This window comes from Carcharhinus amblyrhynchos, chromosome 32, assembly GCF_965287045.1.
Source record: "Carcharhinus amblyrhynchos chromosome 32, sCarAmb.v2.hapA, whole genome shotgun sequence".
NCBI lineage: Eukaryota > Metazoa > Chordata > Chondrichthyes > Carcharhiniformes > Carcharhinidae > Carcharhinus > Carcharhinus amblyrhynchos.
In genome coordinates, this window is record NC_137355.1 from 17,239,695 (window position 1) to 17,260,335 (window position 20,641).

At 46.1% G+C, this 20,641-nt stretch overlaps 1 protein-coding gene across 1 annotated transcript in view; it reads right to left on the reverse strand.

The window, feature by feature from the left end:
• ccdc33 (coiled-coil domain containing 33) overlaps positions 1-20,641 on the reverse strand; it is a 218,295-nt gene that overhangs the window by 86,562 nt on the left and 111,092 nt on the right. Inside the window, exons 10-12 of the mRNA XM_080216251.1 lie at positions 18,840-18,969; positions 14,167-14,300; positions 11,237-11,308 (exon numbers count right to left, since the gene is read on the reverse strand). Of these exons, the coding sequence (XP_080072377.1) occupies positions 11,237-11,308; positions 14,167-14,300; positions 18,840-18,969 (336 nt within the window). The remainder of the gene's footprint in view (positions 1-11,236; positions 11,309-14,166; positions 14,301-18,839; positions 18,970-20,641) is intronic.

Below are 20,641 nucleotides of genomic sequence, written 5' to 3' on the forward strand. Positions count from 1 at the left end.
TGTCTCACAGCTTGGTACGGCTCCTGCTCTGACCAAGACCGCAAGAAACTACAAAGGGTCATGAATGTAGCCCCAGTCCATCACGCAAACCAGCCTCCTATCCATTGACTCTGTCTACACTTCCCACTGCCTTTGCAAAGCAGCCAGCATAATCAAGGACCCCATGCACACCGGGCATTCTCTCTTCTGCCTTCCTCCATCGAGAAAAAGATACAAAAGTCTGAGATCACGTACCATCGGACTCAAAAACAGCTTCTTCCCTGCAGCTATCAGACTTTTGGATTGCCCTATCATATACTAAGCTGACCTTTCACTACACCATAGCTATGACTGTAACACTATATTCTGCACTCTCTCCTTTCCTTCTCTCCTGTGTACTCTATGAACAGCATGCTTTGTCTTTATAGAGCACAGGAAACAATACTTTTCACTGTATCCCAATACACGTGACAATAAATCAAAGAACTTGGCACGTCATAACATTCAAGGCCATGGGCCAAGTGTTGGTAGATGGGTGTTCAGGTGTGGTTAACAGGGACCTGCAGATTCTCTGCTTGGGTCACTGTCCGCGCAGAGTCTGCATGTTCTCCCGTGTACGCATGAGTTTTCTCTGGGTGCTCCGGTTTCCTCCCACAGTCCAAAAGACGTGCTGGTTAGGTAATTGTAATATTGAGATTAACAATAAACAGGTGGAGGATATTCATAGAACCTACAGTGCAGAAAGAGGCCCATTGGCCCACCAGGCCCACACTGATAACAATCCCACCCTGGCTCTATCCCCATAACCCCACATATTTACCCTCCTAATCCCACTGACACTAAGGGGCAATTTAGCACGGCTGATCAACCTAACCCACACATCTTTGGACTGTGGGAGGAAACCGGAGCACCTGGAGGAAACCCACGCAGACACGGGGAGAACGTGCAAACTCCATACAGACAGTGACCCAAACCAGGAATTGAACCTGGGTCCCTAACGCTAACCACCTACTGATGACTATGAAACCATTGTCGATTGTCATTAAAAACCTATCTGGCCCAATAATGCCCCTTTAGGGAAGGAAATCTGCACCCCAGTACTGACTGGCTCAGCAATCCAGAAGCCCAGTGGAATTTTCTGCTGGTAATGTATTGTTTGAGAAAACTTTTCAAATTAAGGCAGAATTAAACAAAAGTGTTGCTTTTAATTAGGATTGAGTTTACCGGTTTAAGTTGTACTAAGACAAGCCCGATCTCAGTTATTGTAACTTTATTTATGTTTTCACAAGAGTATAGGACAGTCAAGTCACTGGGTTAATAGCTGACACAAGTATGATTTATCTTTGTAAAGGATCGGTTGGAAGAATTGACAGATTGGATCAGTTACGATTCTCACCCCAGAAGGTTTTAGATACGAGATCCTCTCCCGGGGGAACGGAAGGGGGAGAGGGTGTTAAATTTACTTAGTACCTTTTCCCCTCTGCGCCTCTGTAACTCCCGCAGCTGCTGTGTGAACAAGTACCCTTCTGCTGCGCTTCCGTCAATCTCACAACTGCAGGGTGGGTGAAAAGTCTGAGGAAGTTGCCCATTCCTCTGGGGCTCCAGCTTCTAATACAAGTTAGCAGCCTACTGCAGTCCTGAAAGCATGCAGCACTGAGACAGAAGCACTGAGAGATTGCTGTAGCTTTTTTTATTATTATTCATGGGATATGGCCAGCATTTGTTGCCCATCCCTAGTTGCCCTTGAAACTGGGTGATTTGTTAGGCCATTTCAGAGGGCAGTTAAGTGTCAACCACATTGCTGTGGCTCTGGAGGCCCAAGTAGACCAGACCAGGTAAGGACGGCAGATTTCCTTCCTTAAAGGACATTAGTGAATCAGATGGATCTTTCCAACAATCGACAATGGTTTCATGGCCATGAGTAGATTCTTAATTCATGATTTTTTAATTGAATTTAAATTCCAGTATCTACCATGGCAGGATTCAAACCCGGGTCCCCAGAAAATTGAAGTTTTAAGTTTATTTCTTAGTCTTACAAGGATCCTCAGAATGAGTATCTAGATGAATAGTCTAGTGATAATAGCACCAGGCCAACGCCCATTGAGAATGGTACACTAAGAGAGTGCTGGATAGACAATGGTGTATTGAGAGAGTGTTGTATTCAGAGTGCAGTACTGATAGAGTGCAGCATTGGGGGGTCAGTACTGAGAGAGTGCAGCATTTGGGGGGTCAGTACTGAGAGAGGGCAGCATTTGAGGGGTCAGTACTGAGAGAGTGCAGCATTGAGGGGTCAGTACTGAGAGAGTGCAGCATTGAGGGGTCAGTACTGAGAGAGTGCAGCATTGAGGGGTCAGTACTGAGAGAGTGCAGCATTTGAGGGGTCAGTACTGAGAGAGTGCAGCATTGAGGGGTCAGTACTGAGAGAGTGCAGCATTGAGGGGTCAGTACTGATAGAGTGCAGCATTGAGGGGTCAGTACTGATAGAGTGCAGCATTGAGGGGTCAGTACTGAGAGAGTGCAGCATTGAGGGGTCAGTACTGAGAGAGTGCAGCATTGAGGGGTCAGTACTGATAGAGTGCAGCATTGAGGGGTCAGTACTGATAGAGTGCAGCATTGAGGGGTCAGTACTGAGAGAGTGCAGCATTGAGGGGTCAGTACTGAGAGAGTGCAGCATTGAGGGGTCAGTACTGATAGAGTGCAGCATTGAGGGGTCAGTACTGAGAGAGTGCAGCATTGAGGGGTCAGTACTGAGAGAGTGCAGCATTGAGGGGTCAGTACTGAGAGAGTGCGGCATTGAGGGTTCAGCACTGAGAGAGTGCAGCATTGCGGGTTCAGCACTGAGAGAGTGCAGCATTGCGGGTTCAGCACTGAGAGAATGCAGCATTGCGGGGCGGGGGTCAGTACTGAGGGAGTGCGGCATTGCGGGGTCAGCACTGAGAGAGTGCAGCATTGAGGGGTCAGTACTGAGAGAGTGCAGCATTTGGGGGGTCAGTACTGAGAGAGTGCAGCATTGAGGGGTCAGTACTGAGAGAGTGCGGCATTGAGGGGTCAGTACTGAGAGAGTGCAGCATTGAGGGGTCAGTACTGAGAGAGTGCAGCATTTGGGGGGTCAGTACTGAGAGAGTGCAGCATTGAGGGGTCAGTACTGAGAGAGTGCGGCATTGAGGGGTCAGTACTGAGAGAGTGCAGCATTTGGGGGGTCAGTACTGAGAGAGTGCAGCATTGAGGGGTCAGTACTGAGAGAGTGCAGCATTGAGGGGTCAGTACTGAGAGAGTGCAGCATTGAGGGGTCAGTACTGAGAGAGTGCGGCATTGAGGGGTCAGTACTGAGAGAGTGCGGCATTGAGGGGTCAGTACTGAGAGAGTGCAGCATTTGGGGGGTCAGTACTGAGAGAGTACAGCATTGAGGGGTCAGTACTGAGGGAGTACAGCATTGAGGGGTCAGTACTGAGAGAGTGCGGCATTGAGGGGTCAGTACTGAGAGAGTGCAGCATTTGGGGGGTCAGTACTGAGAGAGTACAGCATTGAGGGGTCAGTACTGAGAGAGTACAGCATTGAGGGGTCAGTACTGAGAGAGTGCGGCATTGAGGGGTCAGTACTGAGAGAGTGCAGCATTTGGGGGGTCAGTACTGAGAGAGTACAGCATTGAGGGGTCAGTACTGAGGGAGTACAGCATTGAGGGGTCAGTACTGAGAGAGTGCAGCATTGAGGGGTCAGTACTGAGAGAGTGCAGCATTGCGGGTTCAGCACTGAGAGAGTGCAGCATTGAGGGGTCAGTACTGGGAGAGTGCAGCATTGAGGGGTCAGTACTGAGAGAGTGCAGCATTGCGGGTTCAGTACTGAGAGAGTGCAGCATTGCGGGTTCAGCACTGAGAGAGTGCAGCATTGCGGGTTCAGTACTGAGAGAGTGCAGCATTGCGGGTTCAGTACTGAGAGAGTGCAGCATTGCGGGGCGGGGGTCAGTACTGAGGGAATGCAGGGTATTGACTTTTGAATCAGATGCCGTAACCACTTTAGTAAAAGAAAAATATTTCACTTTTACCTGGAAATGGTTTGTAATGTCTCAAAATTGACTGCAATTTCCTTCAAAATGTCAGCTCGACATTCTAACAAACCACTCATTCTCTTAAGCACACATAATTTGCCCTGTTAGGGAAGACACTAAGTTCTGCTGCCTCAATGCCTTTCATTGCCCAATTCCCCAGCCACTTCAGCTCTGTGAAAAATACAGCTTAAAAAGCTACCGCTTTTCTTTGCTCCTGCGACCTTTTGTATCTCATTAATGCCGGGGGAACTTATTCTACATTTCATTAGTGCAATGCAAGCGTCTGCGACAGAAAAAAAGACACAGCAATCCTCTCTTTCCGACAAAGGAGAATGAGACCTGGGCGATCTGAGTGCAGCCTCGCCCCTGCAATAGTCTCAAGAGGCAGGGTTCATGCAAAATGCAACAGTTTATCAGCTGCCTGCGATTACACGTGTGGTTAACGCAGCTGCTGGCCATGGTGCTGAATGTGCAACTGCTTTTGAGCCGGTTTATCAACGAGCATCTATCCCTGAACTACAATACAGACATGTGCAAGGCAGACCCGCTCACACACTTCTATTCAATTAGACCTTGTCCAGGAGTGCCCCTGTGGGGATGTGTGTAGAGAAGGCTGACAAATCATGCTCAGCTAAAGACATTAATTTTTCCCCGCGCCCCAATGTATCCAACTCGCTAGTCGTAAAGCCTCGTTACACTGGCGTTCGCAATACTGGAGTGAATGTCTCTCCGCTGTTTAAACGTCAATTCCACTGTAGGATCAGAGAATCCCTACAGTGCAGAAGGAGGCCATTCGGCCCATCTGCACCGACCACAATCCCACGCAGATCCTATCCCCATAATCCCATGCATTTACCCCCTGACACTAAGGGGCAATTTAGCATGAGCAATCCACCTCACCTGCACATCTTTGGATTATAGTCAAAACGAAATAGTAAGACATAAAAGCTAGAATATTTATTTTATTAGATATTGAGAGGATTGCATCAAAGATGGAGGAGGGTGGAACAGTAGCGCAGTGGGTAGCACTGCTGCTTCACAGCTCCAGGAATCTGGGCTCAAACCCCAGCTTGGGTCACTGTCTGTATGGAGTTTACACATTTTCCCTGTGTCTGCGTGTGTTTCCTCTGGGTGCACCAGTTTCCTCCCACAGTCCAAAGATGTGCGGGCTAGGTTAATTGGCCATTCTAAATTGCCCATCAGTGTCCTGGGAAGCATAGGTTAGAGGGATTAGCGGGTAAAATACGTAGGGATATGGGGATAGGGCCTGGGTGGGATTGTGGTTGACTTGATGGGCCAAATGGCCTCTTTCTGCACTGTAGGATTCTATGATTCTATTGCCTCACAGCGCTAGGGACCCGGGTTCGATTCCAGGCTCGGGTCACCATCTGTGTGGAGTCTGCACGTTCTCCCTGTGTCTGTGTGGGTTTCCTCCAGGTGCTGATTAGGTGGATTGGTCATGAAAAACTGTCTCTTGGAGAGAGAATGGAGCCAATGTTTAAAGTCTGGATTGAAATGTTGGCTCTATTCTCTCCCCACAGATGCTGTCAGACCTGCTGAGATTTTCCAGCATTTTCTGTTTTTGTTTCAGATTCAAGCATCTGTAGTATTTTGCTTTTATCTAAATTGTCCTTAATGTCTTTATTGCTATGTGTAGAGGCAGTAAAATGCACTCAGAAAGAACATGTACATGATTTCCCTTTGCAAAGCTCCAGGAATTGTAGAATCCCTCATGTACAGAAGAGACCATTTGATCCTTTGAGTGTGCACCAATTCTCCAATAGAGTGTCCCACCCAGGCCCTCTCCCCTGTACTATCTCTGTAATGCCACACATTTCTGATGGCTAATCCTATCTAACTTACCTGTCTTTGGATGCTAAGGGGCAATTTAGCCAGGTCAATCCACCTAACCTACACAAATTTAGACACCAAGGGGCAATTTAACACGGCCAATCCCCCTAGCTAGTCTTTCAGACTGTGGGAGGAAACTGGAGCACCCAGATGAAACCCACGCAGGTGCAGCAAGACCGTGCAAACTCCACACAGATAGTGACCCAAGGCCGGAATTGAACTTGGGTCCCAGGCACTGTGAGGCGGCAGTGCTAACAGTGCTGCCCAAATCTAACCACCACCTCCCCCCCCACCCCACCCCACATCGTCAGTCCAGTTTTGTTTCCTGAGGATCCCCAAGAAAACCAATTGGGAGCTTTTGTGAAATGTATTTTTTGTGTTAAATTGAACAGATGCAATGAGGGAAACTCCTTTCCTTCGCAGTACATAATGAACATTTAACAAGGAGGGTGCTGGCTAAGCTGTGAAACTCAGATTTTGCTGTTTTCTTTGCAGAACTGTGTCTGGAAGTGAAAGAACTCTTGGGATTGGATGATCTGAAGCAGATCATACCATGAGTCATGAGGGGACAGCTAGGATTTGATTTGATTTGATTTATTATTGTCACTGTATTAACATACAGTGGAAATTGTTTCTTGCACGCTATACAGACAAAGCATACCATACATAGCGAAGGAAAGGAGAGAGTGCAGAATGTAGTGTTACAGTCATAGCTAGAGTGTAGAGAAAGATCAACTTAATGCGAGGTAGGTCCATTCAAAAGTCTGACAGTAGCAGGGAAGAAGCTGTTCTTGAGTCGGTTGGTATGTGACCTCAGACTTTTGTATCTTTTTCCCAGTGGAAGAAGGTGGAAGAGAGAATGTCCGGGATGCGTGGGATCCTTAATTATGCTGGCTGCTTTTCCAAAACAGCGGGAAGTGTAGACAGAGTCAATGGATGGGAGGCCCTTTGCTGCTTAGTACGTCAGGGACTAAGATGCCTTAGTTGTCATGAGGCATTAGGGATCTAGATAGATGGATAGGATGGGTAACTAGCTCCAAGGGGATTATCTGAATAAGGAAAGATCAAAGCTCACATATTGGTAATGCACTGAGCTGGGCTGACACTCAATAATGAATTTCCAGAGTGTCATCTGTACTGGTACATGAGACATCCCTTCAAAGCCACTCTCTGAGGATAGATCTGAGGTACTGATGCTTAAGAACCACCCCACATATATTACATTGAATTTTGAAGAGATGGAACAAATTTTGAAAGATATCTAATTAGTCGAACAACTGCTGCTAAGGAAGATCGCTCTCGCGGTGATAAGTGGTAACCTCCCATTGATAATCTGCACACTCGAAATGTCTTGATTTGAAAAATGACATTCCAGCTTCTGCCTGGGAAGATTAATTTTCATCCAAACATCTTTCCCCACGTTTGCAATGTCTAGGTTTGTGATCAACCTGGGCTGTTGCTAAGATAGTACAGTTTTAAAGTTTGTTTATTAGTATCATGAGAAGGCTTACATTAACAAAGAACAAAGAAAATTACAGCACAGGAACAGGCCCTTCGGCCCTCCACGCCTGTACCAACCATGCTGCCTGTCTGAACTAAAACCCCCTACCCTTCCGGGGACCATATCCCTCTATTCACATCCTATTCATGTATTTGTCAAGATGCCCCTTAAAACTCACTATTGTATCCGTTTCCACTACCTCCCACGGCAGCAAGTTACAGGCACCCATCACTCTGTGTAAAAAAACTTGCTTCCTACATCTCCTTTAAACTCTGCCCCTTGCATCTTAATCCTCTGCCCCCTAGTAAGTGACTCTCCCACCCAGAGAAAAAGCTTCTGACTACCCACTCTGTCCACGACCCCTTCACAATCTTGTAGACTTCCAACAGGTCGCTCCCTCACTGCAATGAAGTTACTGTTAAGATTCCCTAGTCACCACACTCCGGCACCTGTTTGGGTACACGGAGGGAGAATTTAGCATGGCTGAGCATGTCTTTCAGATGTGAGAGAAAACGGGAGCACCCAGAGGATACCCACGCAGACACGGGGAGAACATGCAAACTCCACACAGACAGTGACGCAAGCCGGGAATCGGACCCAGATCCCTGGCGCTGCGAGGCAGCAGTGCTAACTACTGTGCTACCATGCAGTATTTAGAACACAGAGAGAGGCCCTTCAGCCCAAATGGTCACTGCTGGAGTTTGATTTCCAAATTAGGCTCCTTTCATCTTAATTAAACTCCTCTAAAATTAACCTTGCGTAGAATATTGTTCTATCTCATTGTACCTCCATTATCTCATAATTTCATTTCTTCTTTTCCAAATCTAGGTGGCGTGATTAGTTTCCTGAGGTCACAGCTGTCCATTGAAAATCTGACCTTCTAGTTAGCAGGACAAAGGCAGAAGATGCATGGTAACTCCACCACAGAATCCCAACAGTGCAAAAGGGGGCTATTCGGCCCATCGAATCAGCACTGACTCTCTGTCAGAGCATTTTACCTAGGCTCACCCATTGCCCTATCCCCATCATCCCACACATGTACTCCACTTGTCCCCCTAACCTACGCATCATAACCTGGATTGATATAAATCCCCCAATTAGCAACACTGAAATATCAGCATTTTAGACCATTACCGTTTGTTAGGTGCCCTCGTTCCAGCATCATAACAGTGACAACACTTCAAAAACACTCATTACAGTCACAGCTAGGGTGTAGAGAAAGATGTGCTTAACATACAGTAGGTCCATTCAAAAATCTGAAGGCAGGGAAGAAACTGTTTCTGAGTCGGTTGGTTCGTGATCTCAGACTTTTGTATCTTTTTCGTGAAGGTGGATGTCCAGGGTGCGTGGGGTCCTCGATTATGCTGGCTGCTTTTTCCAAGGCAGCAGGAAGTGTAGACAGAGTCAGTGGGTGGGAGGCTGGTTTAATAGGTAAAAGTAACTCCATTATCAGCTCATCGGACTATCTGGTAAACTAATATTCCTTGGGCTCTCTGTCCGAGGGGGAATTTGTGATACGTTGGTGCGGAGGAAAATTGGCCAGGGACAGCTATGCTGATGGGATCAGGATTTAATAAAAGGATTTGAAACACTGGCCACTGCATATATAAATTACACAGTCTGATCATAAAGGATACAAATTACTGTCCCATAAAACAGTGTCACAACAATCATCCAAAAATAAATACCTCGGTAGTTTAGTGCTTGGCTGAAACTGTTAATTTACTTTGGCAAGCAGCTGTAATAAAATGAATTAATTCGGCACTAAGTTGTACCCTTGTGAATAATGTATCACACGCACAGCCTTTCTATATGACCCATGGGCTATTAGTCATAAGTGCCGCCAATGTGGACGCCTCAGCAACCAACCCCCAAGGCACTCTCAGAATATCAATAAAATCTCCATATCATTATGCCTTATTCCAACTCGGATTATAATACACAGCCTCTTTACCACAAGGACACGCTGAAGTGAAATGGAGTTCGGCAGGAGAATTTTCCATTAAAAGCTGAAATAACTCCTCGCCCGATGTGTTGCAAACACTTTGCCCATCTCTCTCTCTCTACCTCGCGAGGAGCAAATAGCAGATTGTGCATCGGGTACAAATTTAGGGCTTAACGGTGTTGACTGAGTGTGTATAAAGCCTGAAATACAATGCTTCAACGCAATTATTTTAGCTTCCTCTGGCCTGGCGGGCAATAGCGATGAGGAGAGGTTGGAGACACTCAGTTTGTTCTCACTGGAATGATGGAGGTTGAGGGGGCTACCTGATAGAAGTCTACAAAATTATGGGTGGATAGTCAGAAGCTTTTTCCCCCAGAGTCGCCACACTCCAGTGCTTGTTCGGGTACACTGAGGGAGAATTTAGCATGGTTAATCCACACAACCAGCACAGACTTTTGGACTGATTGGTGGACAGTATAACTAGCATCTGGTGCAAGCAGGTACCTGCCTCAGACTGGTATCTCAAATTAGCACTGTAGGGTCTTTTATCTGAACCTGGGGAGGTTACATCTCATCCGCCTCAGACAGTGCAGCACTCCATCGGCACTGCTCTTGCCTTCATCCTCAAACTATCCATTTGCAGAATTCATACAATCCCTACGGTGCAGAAGGAGGCCATTTGGCCCATCGAGTTGCCCAACAACAATCCCACCCAGGCCCTATCCCTGTAACCCCACTTAATCCCCCTAACACTGAGGGGTAATTCCACCCAGACCAATTCCCCGCAACCCCACGTATTTACCCCACTAATCCCCCTAACCTACACATCTTGGGACATTAATTTAGCATGGCCAATCCACCTAACCTGCACATGTTTGGACTGTGGGAGGTAACTGAAGCGGCTGGAGGAAACCCACGCAGTCACGGGGAGAATGTGCAAACTCCGCACAGACAGTGACCCGAGGCCAGAATTGATCCCAGTTCCCTGGCTCTGTGAGGCAGCAGCACTAACCAGTTTCTCCCCAGGAGAAAAATAAAGATACCGGTGAAACATACAGCATCTTCAGCTATATTTCAACCTTTTGTGTGTCTCAGATCTTAGTAATCATCCTGCATTGAACAAGGATGAATGCTTCAGCCAGAGGTTGCCCTGCCATGAAATGATTTGCTGTCCTTATGATAGTTCCGCAGCGACTCACAAAAGAACCTATATTCGGGTAACTGTGTCAGAGTAACTGGCACAGGCAGTAAAAGCATATTTCTGAAACACTTGTGATAAGAAACAACTGCTCCCATGTGATGTAATATAGCAAAATATTCAGTAATAACAGACAAGCATTTGTCAGCATATGCACAGTCCCAAAGATTGCAGGTTAGGTGGATTGGCCATGCTAAGTTGTTCCTTAGATCAGGGGGATTAGCGTGGCCAATCCACCTAACCCGCACTGCAGAGATTCTATGATTTTATTCTAATCACTACTAAGTAGAAGGAGGCCATTCAGCCCATCGAGTCTGCACCACCCACAATCCCAATCAGTTTCTACCCCCGGAACCCCATGTATTCAACCTGCTAACCTTCCTGATACTAAGGGTCAATTGATCACAGCCAATCCATTCTAACCCACACATCGTTGGACTGTGGGAGGAAACTAGAGCACCCGGAGGAAACCCACGCAGACACGGGGAGAATGTGCAAACTCCAAACAGACAGTGATCCAAGGTTGGAGTCGAATCTGGGTCCCTGGCGCTGTGAGGCAGCAGTGTTAACCACTGTGCCACCCTGTCACCCCTAACTCTGGAGCTTAGGGACCTGACCGTTGAGGAGTTGGCCACCATTGGTGGGGCTATTAGAATCAGGGACCCAATCAAATGTAGTGATCCTAACATCCACAAATTAATTCTCATTCAAAATTACCTCAGAGCCAATTAGACGGAGAAGGAGGCCCACAGTGGGATTGGTGTCAGATGTTGTCCTCAGTTTGTTGCCCTACAGAGAGACAAAAAAGATATATAATGAGATTTTGCATTGCCTGTAATATAACTCACCTGATGAAGGAGCAGCGCTCCGAAAGCTCATGATTCCAAATAAACCTGGTGGACTTTAACCTGGTGATGTGAAACTTCTTCATGATACATAAAGTAGTGAGTAACTTCCCAATAAAAAGGAATAGGCACAGTGTTTGATTAACTCTTTTTTCTAAAATAAAAAGGAGCTGGATAAACATCTGGTCAGATGTGGGGTGGAAGGTTAAAAAGGAATTCCACAATCCTGGGTTTCAGTGGTTGGTTGTGATCACTGGGTGTAGCGATGAAAATTCTTGAGTCTAGATCTGGAAACATAGAATCCCTACAGTTCAGAAAGAGGCCATTTGGCCCATCAAGCCTGTACTGACAACAATCCCACCCAGGTCTATCCCCATAACCCATGTATTTACCCCACTAAACCACCTGATACTAAGGGGCAATTCAACATGGCCAATCCACCTAACCTGAACATCTAATCAACGCTGTCTGTGAATTAAACCCCTCATCTGCTTGCAGAATAACTCAGAACAGGCATGAGAAAAATATTTGTGCCTCTAACTCATCTTTATCATTGAAACACTTGAATTTCTTTGAAAAGTGGTGATTACTATGTAGTAATTGTGAAGTTCTTAGGATTAATACAGTTTGATGTTTAGCCAGAGAATTAGAACTGCACAGTTAAACATGGATTTTTTTTATCATCTCATCTGAGCAGTCTCCCTCTGCTGGTACATGTGTGTATGGTAGCCTCACGTGGACAAAATGCATATTGCAATTTTCAATACGCTACAGTAAGGGCCACAAAAAAATAATGAGATGAATGTTCGGTTTATATATTCTGGATGTGGGTTTATTGAGGGTGGAGGGAATAGCTTGGACACCAGGAAGAACTCCTTACCCATGGGAATTAATTGCCTAGTGGTATTATCGCTCGACCAATAATCCAGAAACACCACTAACATCCTGGGGACCCGGGTTCAAATCCTGCCACAACAGATGGTGGAATTTGAATTCAATAAAAAATATCTGGAATTAAGAATCTACTGATGACCATGAATCCATTGTTGGAAAAACCCATCTGGTTCACTAATGTCCTTCAGGGAACGAAATCTGCCGTCCTTACCCAGCCTGGCCTACATGTGACTCCAGAGCCACAGCAATGTGGCTGACTCTCAACTGCCCTCCAAGGACAACTATGGATGGGCAATAAATGCTGGCCAGTCAGAGACACCCACATCCCATGAATGAATAAATAAAATATATCAGCTATAGAGAATATGCACTGAGAGTGACTGGTAAGGGAAGGGCCTTAGTTACAAGAGAAAACTAGACAATGAAGGAAAAGGTGACATCTACTACAACTCTAATGAGAAAGCCCCACTCATCTATACTTTATACCTGGATTCAGGGCTTGGATAAACATTTTACCAGGAAAGTTTAGACAGGGCATGGATTCGGCTGAAACCGAACAATTAGATGCAAACTGTTGAAGCTTTTAATCTTGCATTCATCAGGACAGATGCAAGAATGCCAAATTTCAAAGGGATCAACCATGGTGCTGATTGGTTTCTCATGCAGTAAGAATTGTTGTTCCCTTTGAAATTTGGACTTCTTGTATCTCTCCTGATGAGTGCAAAATAAAAAGCTTCAACAGCATGTCTCATTTGCCAGTAATACTCAAATTCTGTACCATCAAGCGACTAGGTCACTGAATCTCCTATTGGTTATAAAGAGAGAGTCCGAGAGATGTGGTAAGTATATATGACGCTTGCCTCCTAATTCCCTTTCTTTAAAAAATAGGCCTTCTCCCCACCCACACTCTAAAAGTAAAGTTTATTTATTAGTGTCACAAGTCAGCTTACATTAACACTGCAATGAAGTTACTATGAAAATCAACTAGTTGCCACACTGTGACATCTGTTCGGGTACACTGAGGGAGAATTTAGCATGGCCCATGCACCTAACTAACCCGTCTTTCAGGCTGTGGGAGGAAACTGGAGCATCCGGAGGAAACCCACACAGACACTGGGAGAATGTGCAGACTCCGCACAGACAGTGACCCAAGTCAGGAATCGAACCCTTGCACTGTGAGGCAGCAGTGCTAACCATTATGTCACCATGACACCAGGGCGTCCAATCTTTTCCATTCATCCGGCAGTACGGAAGCAATAAAACAACCTTAACTTTCCAAAGCAGGTCAAAGCAAAGATTTAATAAGGAAATTTTACACGACCACTTGGGCCATGCCTGGGACACAAAAGCTCCCCTCAATCCCCATCTGCTTCCTATTTATACAGGGTCAGCTGATCATGTTGCCATTGGTCATACTGTCCACTGGGTCAGTGCGTTACCATTGGCTACATTGTAACAACACCCCTGCACCCTCCCAAAGCGGCTGGAATACAACCTCCCCATCAGTCAGCCCAAGAAGACATCCCTCATATCCCAGAGCAGAAATAAGGACCGATGGGCTATTTGTCCATGGAGGTCAGCAGAGATGAGATTGTCCATTCCCTAACTGGCCTTTTCTGGGGGGGTCCTACCATAAAAATCTCTACAGTGCAGGAGGGTATTCGGCCCCTGGAGTCTGCACCGACCTACAATCCCACACAGGCCCTGTCACCCCACATATTCACTAATCCCTCTCACATATGCATCCCAGGATACTAAGGGGCCATTTAGCTTGGCCAATCCAGCTAATCCATACATCTTTGGACATGTGTGTCACAAACGACAATAGATACCTAGCTTGTCTTTCTTTAACACTGTTCCACTTTTTCCAATGTGTTCCATTGAGATCCAAGGGGGAATAACACTCACCTGCACAGGTAAACCATCGACCCGCAGTCCAGGGCCTCCGCTCTCCGCCATTAACCTGTGGAAGGCGCCCTGGGCTAGGGGCACCAGCGAGAACCCCAATGGGCTGCGGATGTACCAGCTGACAGTATTCATCACTGTAAGTGGGAACCGTGCAAAAAAAAACATAAGAACATAAGAAATGAGAACATAAGAAATAGAAGCAGGAGTAGGCCATCTAGCCCTTCGAGCCTGCCCCGCCATTCAATAAGATCATGGCTGATCTGTAGTGGCTCAGTTCCACATTCCCGCCCTCTCCCCATAACCCTTAATCCCCTCTCTTATCAAAAACCCATCAACCCGCGTCTTAAAAATATTTAGCGAGGTAGCCTCCACCACTTCAACGGGCAGAGAATTCCAGAGATTCACCACCCTTTGAGTGAAGAAGTTCCTCCTCAACTCCGTTCTAAACCGCCCCCCCCCCTTTATCTTGAGGCTGTGCCCCCTAGTCCTACTGTCTTTTTTGAGCGGGAAGAGTCTCTCCACCTCTATCCTATCCATCCCATTCATCATCTTATACGTCTCAATGAGATCTCCCCTCATTCTTCTAAACTCTAACGAGTACAAGCCTAGTTTATTCAGCCTCTCCTCATAGCTCAACCCCCTCAACTCCGGTATCAGCCTAGTAAACCTCCTCTGCACTCCCTCCAAGGCCAAAATATCTTTGCGCAGGTGCGGCGCCCAAAACTGCACACAGTACTCCAGCTGCGGCCTCAACAATGCCCTATACAGCTGCAGCAAGACCTCCCTATTTTTATATTCAATCCCCCTCGCTATGAAGGCCAGCATCCCATTCGCCTTCCTGACCACCTGCTGCACCTGCAAGCTGGGTTTTTGCGACTCATGCACAAGGACCCCGAGGTCCCTCTGCACCGTCGCCTGCTGCAGTTTTTCTCCACGTAAGTAATAGTCCTTCCTACCATTATTCCTACCAAAGTGGACCACCTCACACTTGCCAACATTAAATTCCATTTGCCAGTTCCTGGCCCATTCGCCCAGCATATCTAGATCCTTCTGCAGACTCTCCACACCCTCTGCACAATTTGCCGTTCCCCCAATCTTGGTGTCATCAGCAAATTTCAACACCCTACACTTGGTTCCCTCCTCCAGATCATCTATATAAATGGTAAAAAGCTGAGGCACCGACCCCTGGGGCACCCCACTAGTCACCATCCGCCAATCCGAATAGCACCCATTGACCCCCACTCTCTGCCTCCTATTTGACAACCAGTCCTCTATCCACGCTAACACCCTACCCCCAACTCCATGTCCCCTGACCTTCTGCAATAACCTCTAGCACAAAGATCATAACCACAGCAACAACCACAGGTCGTTCAATAACAAACTCACATTTGTACGGGCATCTCTGAAACAGAAAGTCATCAGGAAGCCCTTCACAGTAATGTAGAAGGAGGCCATTCAGCCCTTCGAGCCTGCTCCACCATTCATTGTGATCACGGCTGATCATCGAATTCAATATCCTGACCCCGCTTCCTCCCATATCCCTTGAGCCCTTTAGCCCCAAGAGCTATATCTAATTTCTTCTTGAAATTACACATTTTGGCCTCACCTACTTTCAGTGGGAGTGAATTCCACGCATTCACCACCCTCTGGGTGAAGAAATTTCTCCTCACCTCAGTTCTAAAAGATTTACCCTTTATCCTCAAATTATCCTAATTCTGGGCTGCCCCCCACCCCACCCGCCTCGCCATCGGCAACATTCTTTCTGAATCTACCTTCTCTAACCCTGTTAGAATTTTATAAGTTTCTATGAGATTCCCTCTCACTCTTCTAAACTCCAGTGAATATAATCCTAACCAACTTTGTCTCTCCTCATATCACAAACACAAACACAAACACGCGCGCATGCGATTACTCAGTGATGCTAACCTCATTACCTGGGGAATGGAGACGGTTCTGTCTCCGGGCTAATGGCTTCTGTCTAAGAGTTTCAATGAAGTGAGTGACTCACAGACACCACTCAGCTCCTCTCAGATCTCCTCAAACCAGGAATTGTGAGGCAGCTCCAGCATCCCTAAACCTGGCAACCCCACACACCACAGTGACAGACACACACAGCTGGGAGCTTCAAGGACAAGGGACACAGATTTGTTCCATTTTAGTACAATTATTTCAATGCTCAAATAAACAGGTTAGGTAAAATAGCACAGCCACAAGTTTATGTGAAGTGATATTGGGCATACAAACGAGAATATTTGCATGAGATTCCCCTTTGTCACATGGTGAGATAGAATCATAGAACCCATACAGTGCAAGAGAGACCATTCGGCCCATTGAGCCTGCACCAACAACAATCCCACCCAGGCACTATCCCCAAAACTCCATGCATTTATCCTACTAATCCCCCTGACACTAAGGGGTAATTTGACATGGCCAATGTACCTAACCAGCACGTCTTTAAACAGTGGGAGGAAACCGGAGCACTCAGAGGAAACCCATGCAGACATGGGGAGAACATGCAAACTCCGCACAGACTGTGAGCCAAGTTGGGAATCGAACCTGGGTCTCTGGTGCTGTGAGGCAGCAGCTCTATCCACAGTGCCATCCCATGGATCGCAGGGATGTCACGCTAGGGACATCGTTGAGGCATCATGTTTTAACTATATCATGGTGACGTCACTTTAACAATGTCATTGCGACATTGTGGTGACATCATTGTGGCGACATCATCGTGGCATCGTTATTCAACGGTGCCATTGTGATGTCATACTGTGGTGACATCATCATGATGCCACCATCCAATTACGTCATTGTGATGTCATATCATGGTGACAGCACTGTGATGTCATCATTCAATTATGTCATTGTGATGCCACACCATGGTGACAGCATTGTGATGTCATGCCAATGGTGACAGCACTGTGATGTCATCGTTCAATGAAGCCGTTGTGGTGACATGGTCCATTGACATTGTCAGTGATAGTGTCCCAGTGACACTGCAAATAGGAAGTGTCAATTGCGGGTGCTCATGATGTCCCTGGGATATTGTCATACGCCTAAAAAAATCATTTCCACTCAAAATAGTCCACTTGGCAATAGAAATTTCACAGCATGACAATGTTCTAGTGACAGCGTGATGTTGTGGTTGTGATGTGTATGTACCTTTGAGAGATGCTTTTGTTTAAATCATGTTCTCTGTAGCTCTAAGCTCTCATTGCTGTCGAGTTGTCGAGAGAAGCCCTTTTATTACTCTCTGTGGTTTAAATGGGGGTTGTTTGTTTTTAGTCTGGGTTGTTTTATGGCCTTGCATTGTTAAGAGGAAGATGATGGGTTTGGGTCAGGTTTTGTTTTCTTCCCAGGGAATTCAAAATTTCAGTTTCTGTTTTGGCTGGCAGCAGTATTTAGTTTAGAAAGAAGTGGACATCAGGCTGAATGCAGTCTCTCTCTCTTTCTCCCTGGGTTTTGGAAATTCTGTTGATTAGCTGAAAGCTTCTTGCCTTCCTGCAATAGAAAATCCGCTGTTGGTGGCTTGACTGGAGCCTCTCCCTGGTGTTTTGGGAAGCTGTTCTGACGTCACACTGTTCTGAGTGTAGCAAGAGAACTTCAGCATCCATCCAAAGGACTTAGTTCCAGTGAGCATTAGTCTTTGCCGTGTTAAACCCGAGGAAGGGTTTTGTCTAGGGGACATTTTTATTTGATTGGAACATCTGAGATATATTTTGTTAAAGATTATATATTATAGTGGTTGCCTTGTTTATAATTGATAAAAGTTCTTGCTAATTTTCTTACTATACATGTTAACTATACTCTTCAATAAACTTTGTTTAATAAAAGCTCCTTAGTGGGTCATTTGAATCATACTGAGATGAAAGGTATCATGCTTATCCTAGCCAAATTCAAGGTGCAAAACTTATGATTCAGGCAGGTCCATAAAACACTTTGGAGTTTCTGACCTGAACCATATCATGACCCTATCCGTGAAGCACTCCGCCCAATTGATGACATCACAGATGCGCAGCATCATCGTGACATCACTGAACCTTTGACATCATCCTCTTATCTGATGGTGATGTCACAGAGTGTGATATCCAATAACATTGCCATGGTTGAATTAGTGACTGGACTCATTGTCTGGCTCTGAGGTACATGATGAAGAGGGAGTGTCACACATTTCAGACACAGTTTTCACAATGATGGTAAAAGGTGGGACGCAAAAGGAAATGCCTCCAACCTCCCTTCCCCAGAGACTCAAACATAAAAGATAAAAGATCACTGAACAGTGGGCAGCATGTTGGTACAGTGGTTAGCACTGCTGCCTCACAGCACTAGAGACACCAGGTTCGAATCCTGGCTTGGGTCACTGTCTGTGTGGAGTTTGCACATTCTCCCCATGTCTGCGTGGGTTTCCTCCAGGTACTCTGGTTTCCTCCCACAAAGACGTGCTAAGTAGATGGATTGATCAAGCTAAATTCTCTCTCTGTGTACCCAAATAGGCACCAGAGTGTGGCAACTAGGTGATTTTCACAGTAACTTCATTGCAATGTTAAGCCTACTTGTGACACTAATAAATAAATTGACTTAAACCTGTGTACCAACTGAGGTTGAAAGTTGCAAACTCCCTCTGTAAGGACAGTGTTACCGTTCACAACTAATGTTGGACAACGCAGGACACATACCATTTGTGATGGGATAATATTCGAGAACAAGTGCAGCTCCAGCAGTGAAGAGGGTTGCACAGTCCCTGCCCTGGAACAGGAAGGAATAGTCCCAGATTGGTTGCTCCTGAGGAACTCCAGCATGAGACACCTTAAAAACAAACAAATAAGGCACATTGATCACCATAGAAAGAAATTAAAGAATTTGCATTTAAGTAGCGCCCTTTCACAACCTCACAGGCAAATAAAGTGCTTTTTTCCAATGCAGTGTAGGAAATATGGCAACCAATTGCCGCATAGTAAGCTCCTGCAAGCAGCAAACAGATTGTAGAATCATAGCGTCGCTACAATGCAGAAGGAGGCCATTTGGCCCATCGCGCAGGCACCAACAACAAACCCACCTAGGCCTCCATCCCTATAACCCTACGTATTTAACCCACTAATCCTCCTGACACTAGGGGGCAGTTTAGCATGGCCAATCCATCGAACCCACACATCTTTAGACACTAAGGGGCAATTTAGCATGGCCAATCCACGTAACCTGCACATGTTTGGACTGTGGGAGGAAACTGGAGCACCTGGAGGAAACCCATGCAGACACAGGGAGAATGTGCAAACTCCACACAGTTAGTGACCCAAGGCTGGAATCAAACCCGAATCCCTGATGCTGCGAGGCAACAGTGCTAACCGCTGTGCCACCGTGCCGGTGACCACATAGATTATTTCTCGATGTTGGTGAATCACATACTGGAATAAAATCATCGGATATCTATGGATAAGGAACAGAATTCTGCCAAGTTCCATTGTCCATCCAGAATGAAGTTCTCCCCCACGTCCCTCCCCCCATTACTGCATCCAATTGTTTTTTTAACAACTGGGGATTTTAACCTCACTACTCTGAGTGGGGCCACTCGAGTTGTTGATCACTCTTCCTAAATCCAGTCCTGAGGTTGCCTTTACTGGTCTGAACTTTTGTTTGTCTGTTGGTGTGGTGTTCAATGATTCAGTGTTTGATTATTTGCGTCTCACTGACCCTTCCCTCTTGTGGGCTATTGGTCAATTCTGAGTGTGGTTACTGAAACGGAATAACTAAACCATGGGCAGAATTTTCCACCGGCACCCTAGCAAGCAGGACACAGACAATACTAAGATTCGTTGACCTCGGGTGGGATTTTCCAGTCTTGAGGTGAGCACACTGTGAAAATCCCACTCCGAGCGTGAGCTGGAAGCTTGTGCTCCAGACAAAAGCATTTAATAAAATTCCTGTTCAGACGTTGAAACAGGTGTCATCTCTGCATATCTCCATGACACAGAACACAACAGATCTATGCTCAGAGTTTAATTTGGAGCATTTTCTGCATTTCATTTTTAACCAGCCCATTTATGGTCTTGTACTTTTTGATTTGATTTATTATTGTCACGCGTATTGGTACCCAGTGAAAAGTACGCCAACGTTAAGGGCATTTAAATGGTCATTGGATAATCATATGGATGATATTGGAATAGTGTAGGTTAGGTGGGCTTTAGATTGGTTTCACAGGCCGGCGCAACATCGAGGGCCGAAGGGCCTGTACTGCGCTGTAATGTTCTATATTCTAGTGTTTCTTGCGCATAATACAGACAAAGCATACCGTTCATAAAGAAGGAAAAGAGAGAGCGCAGAATGCAGTGTTACAGACATAGCTAGGGTGTAGAAAGAGATCAGATTCATATAAGGTAGGTCCATTCAAAAGTCTGACAGCAGTAGGGAAGAAGCTGTTCTTGAGTCGGTTGGTACGTGACCTCAGGCTTTTGTATCTTTTTCCCGATGGAAGGAGGGGGAA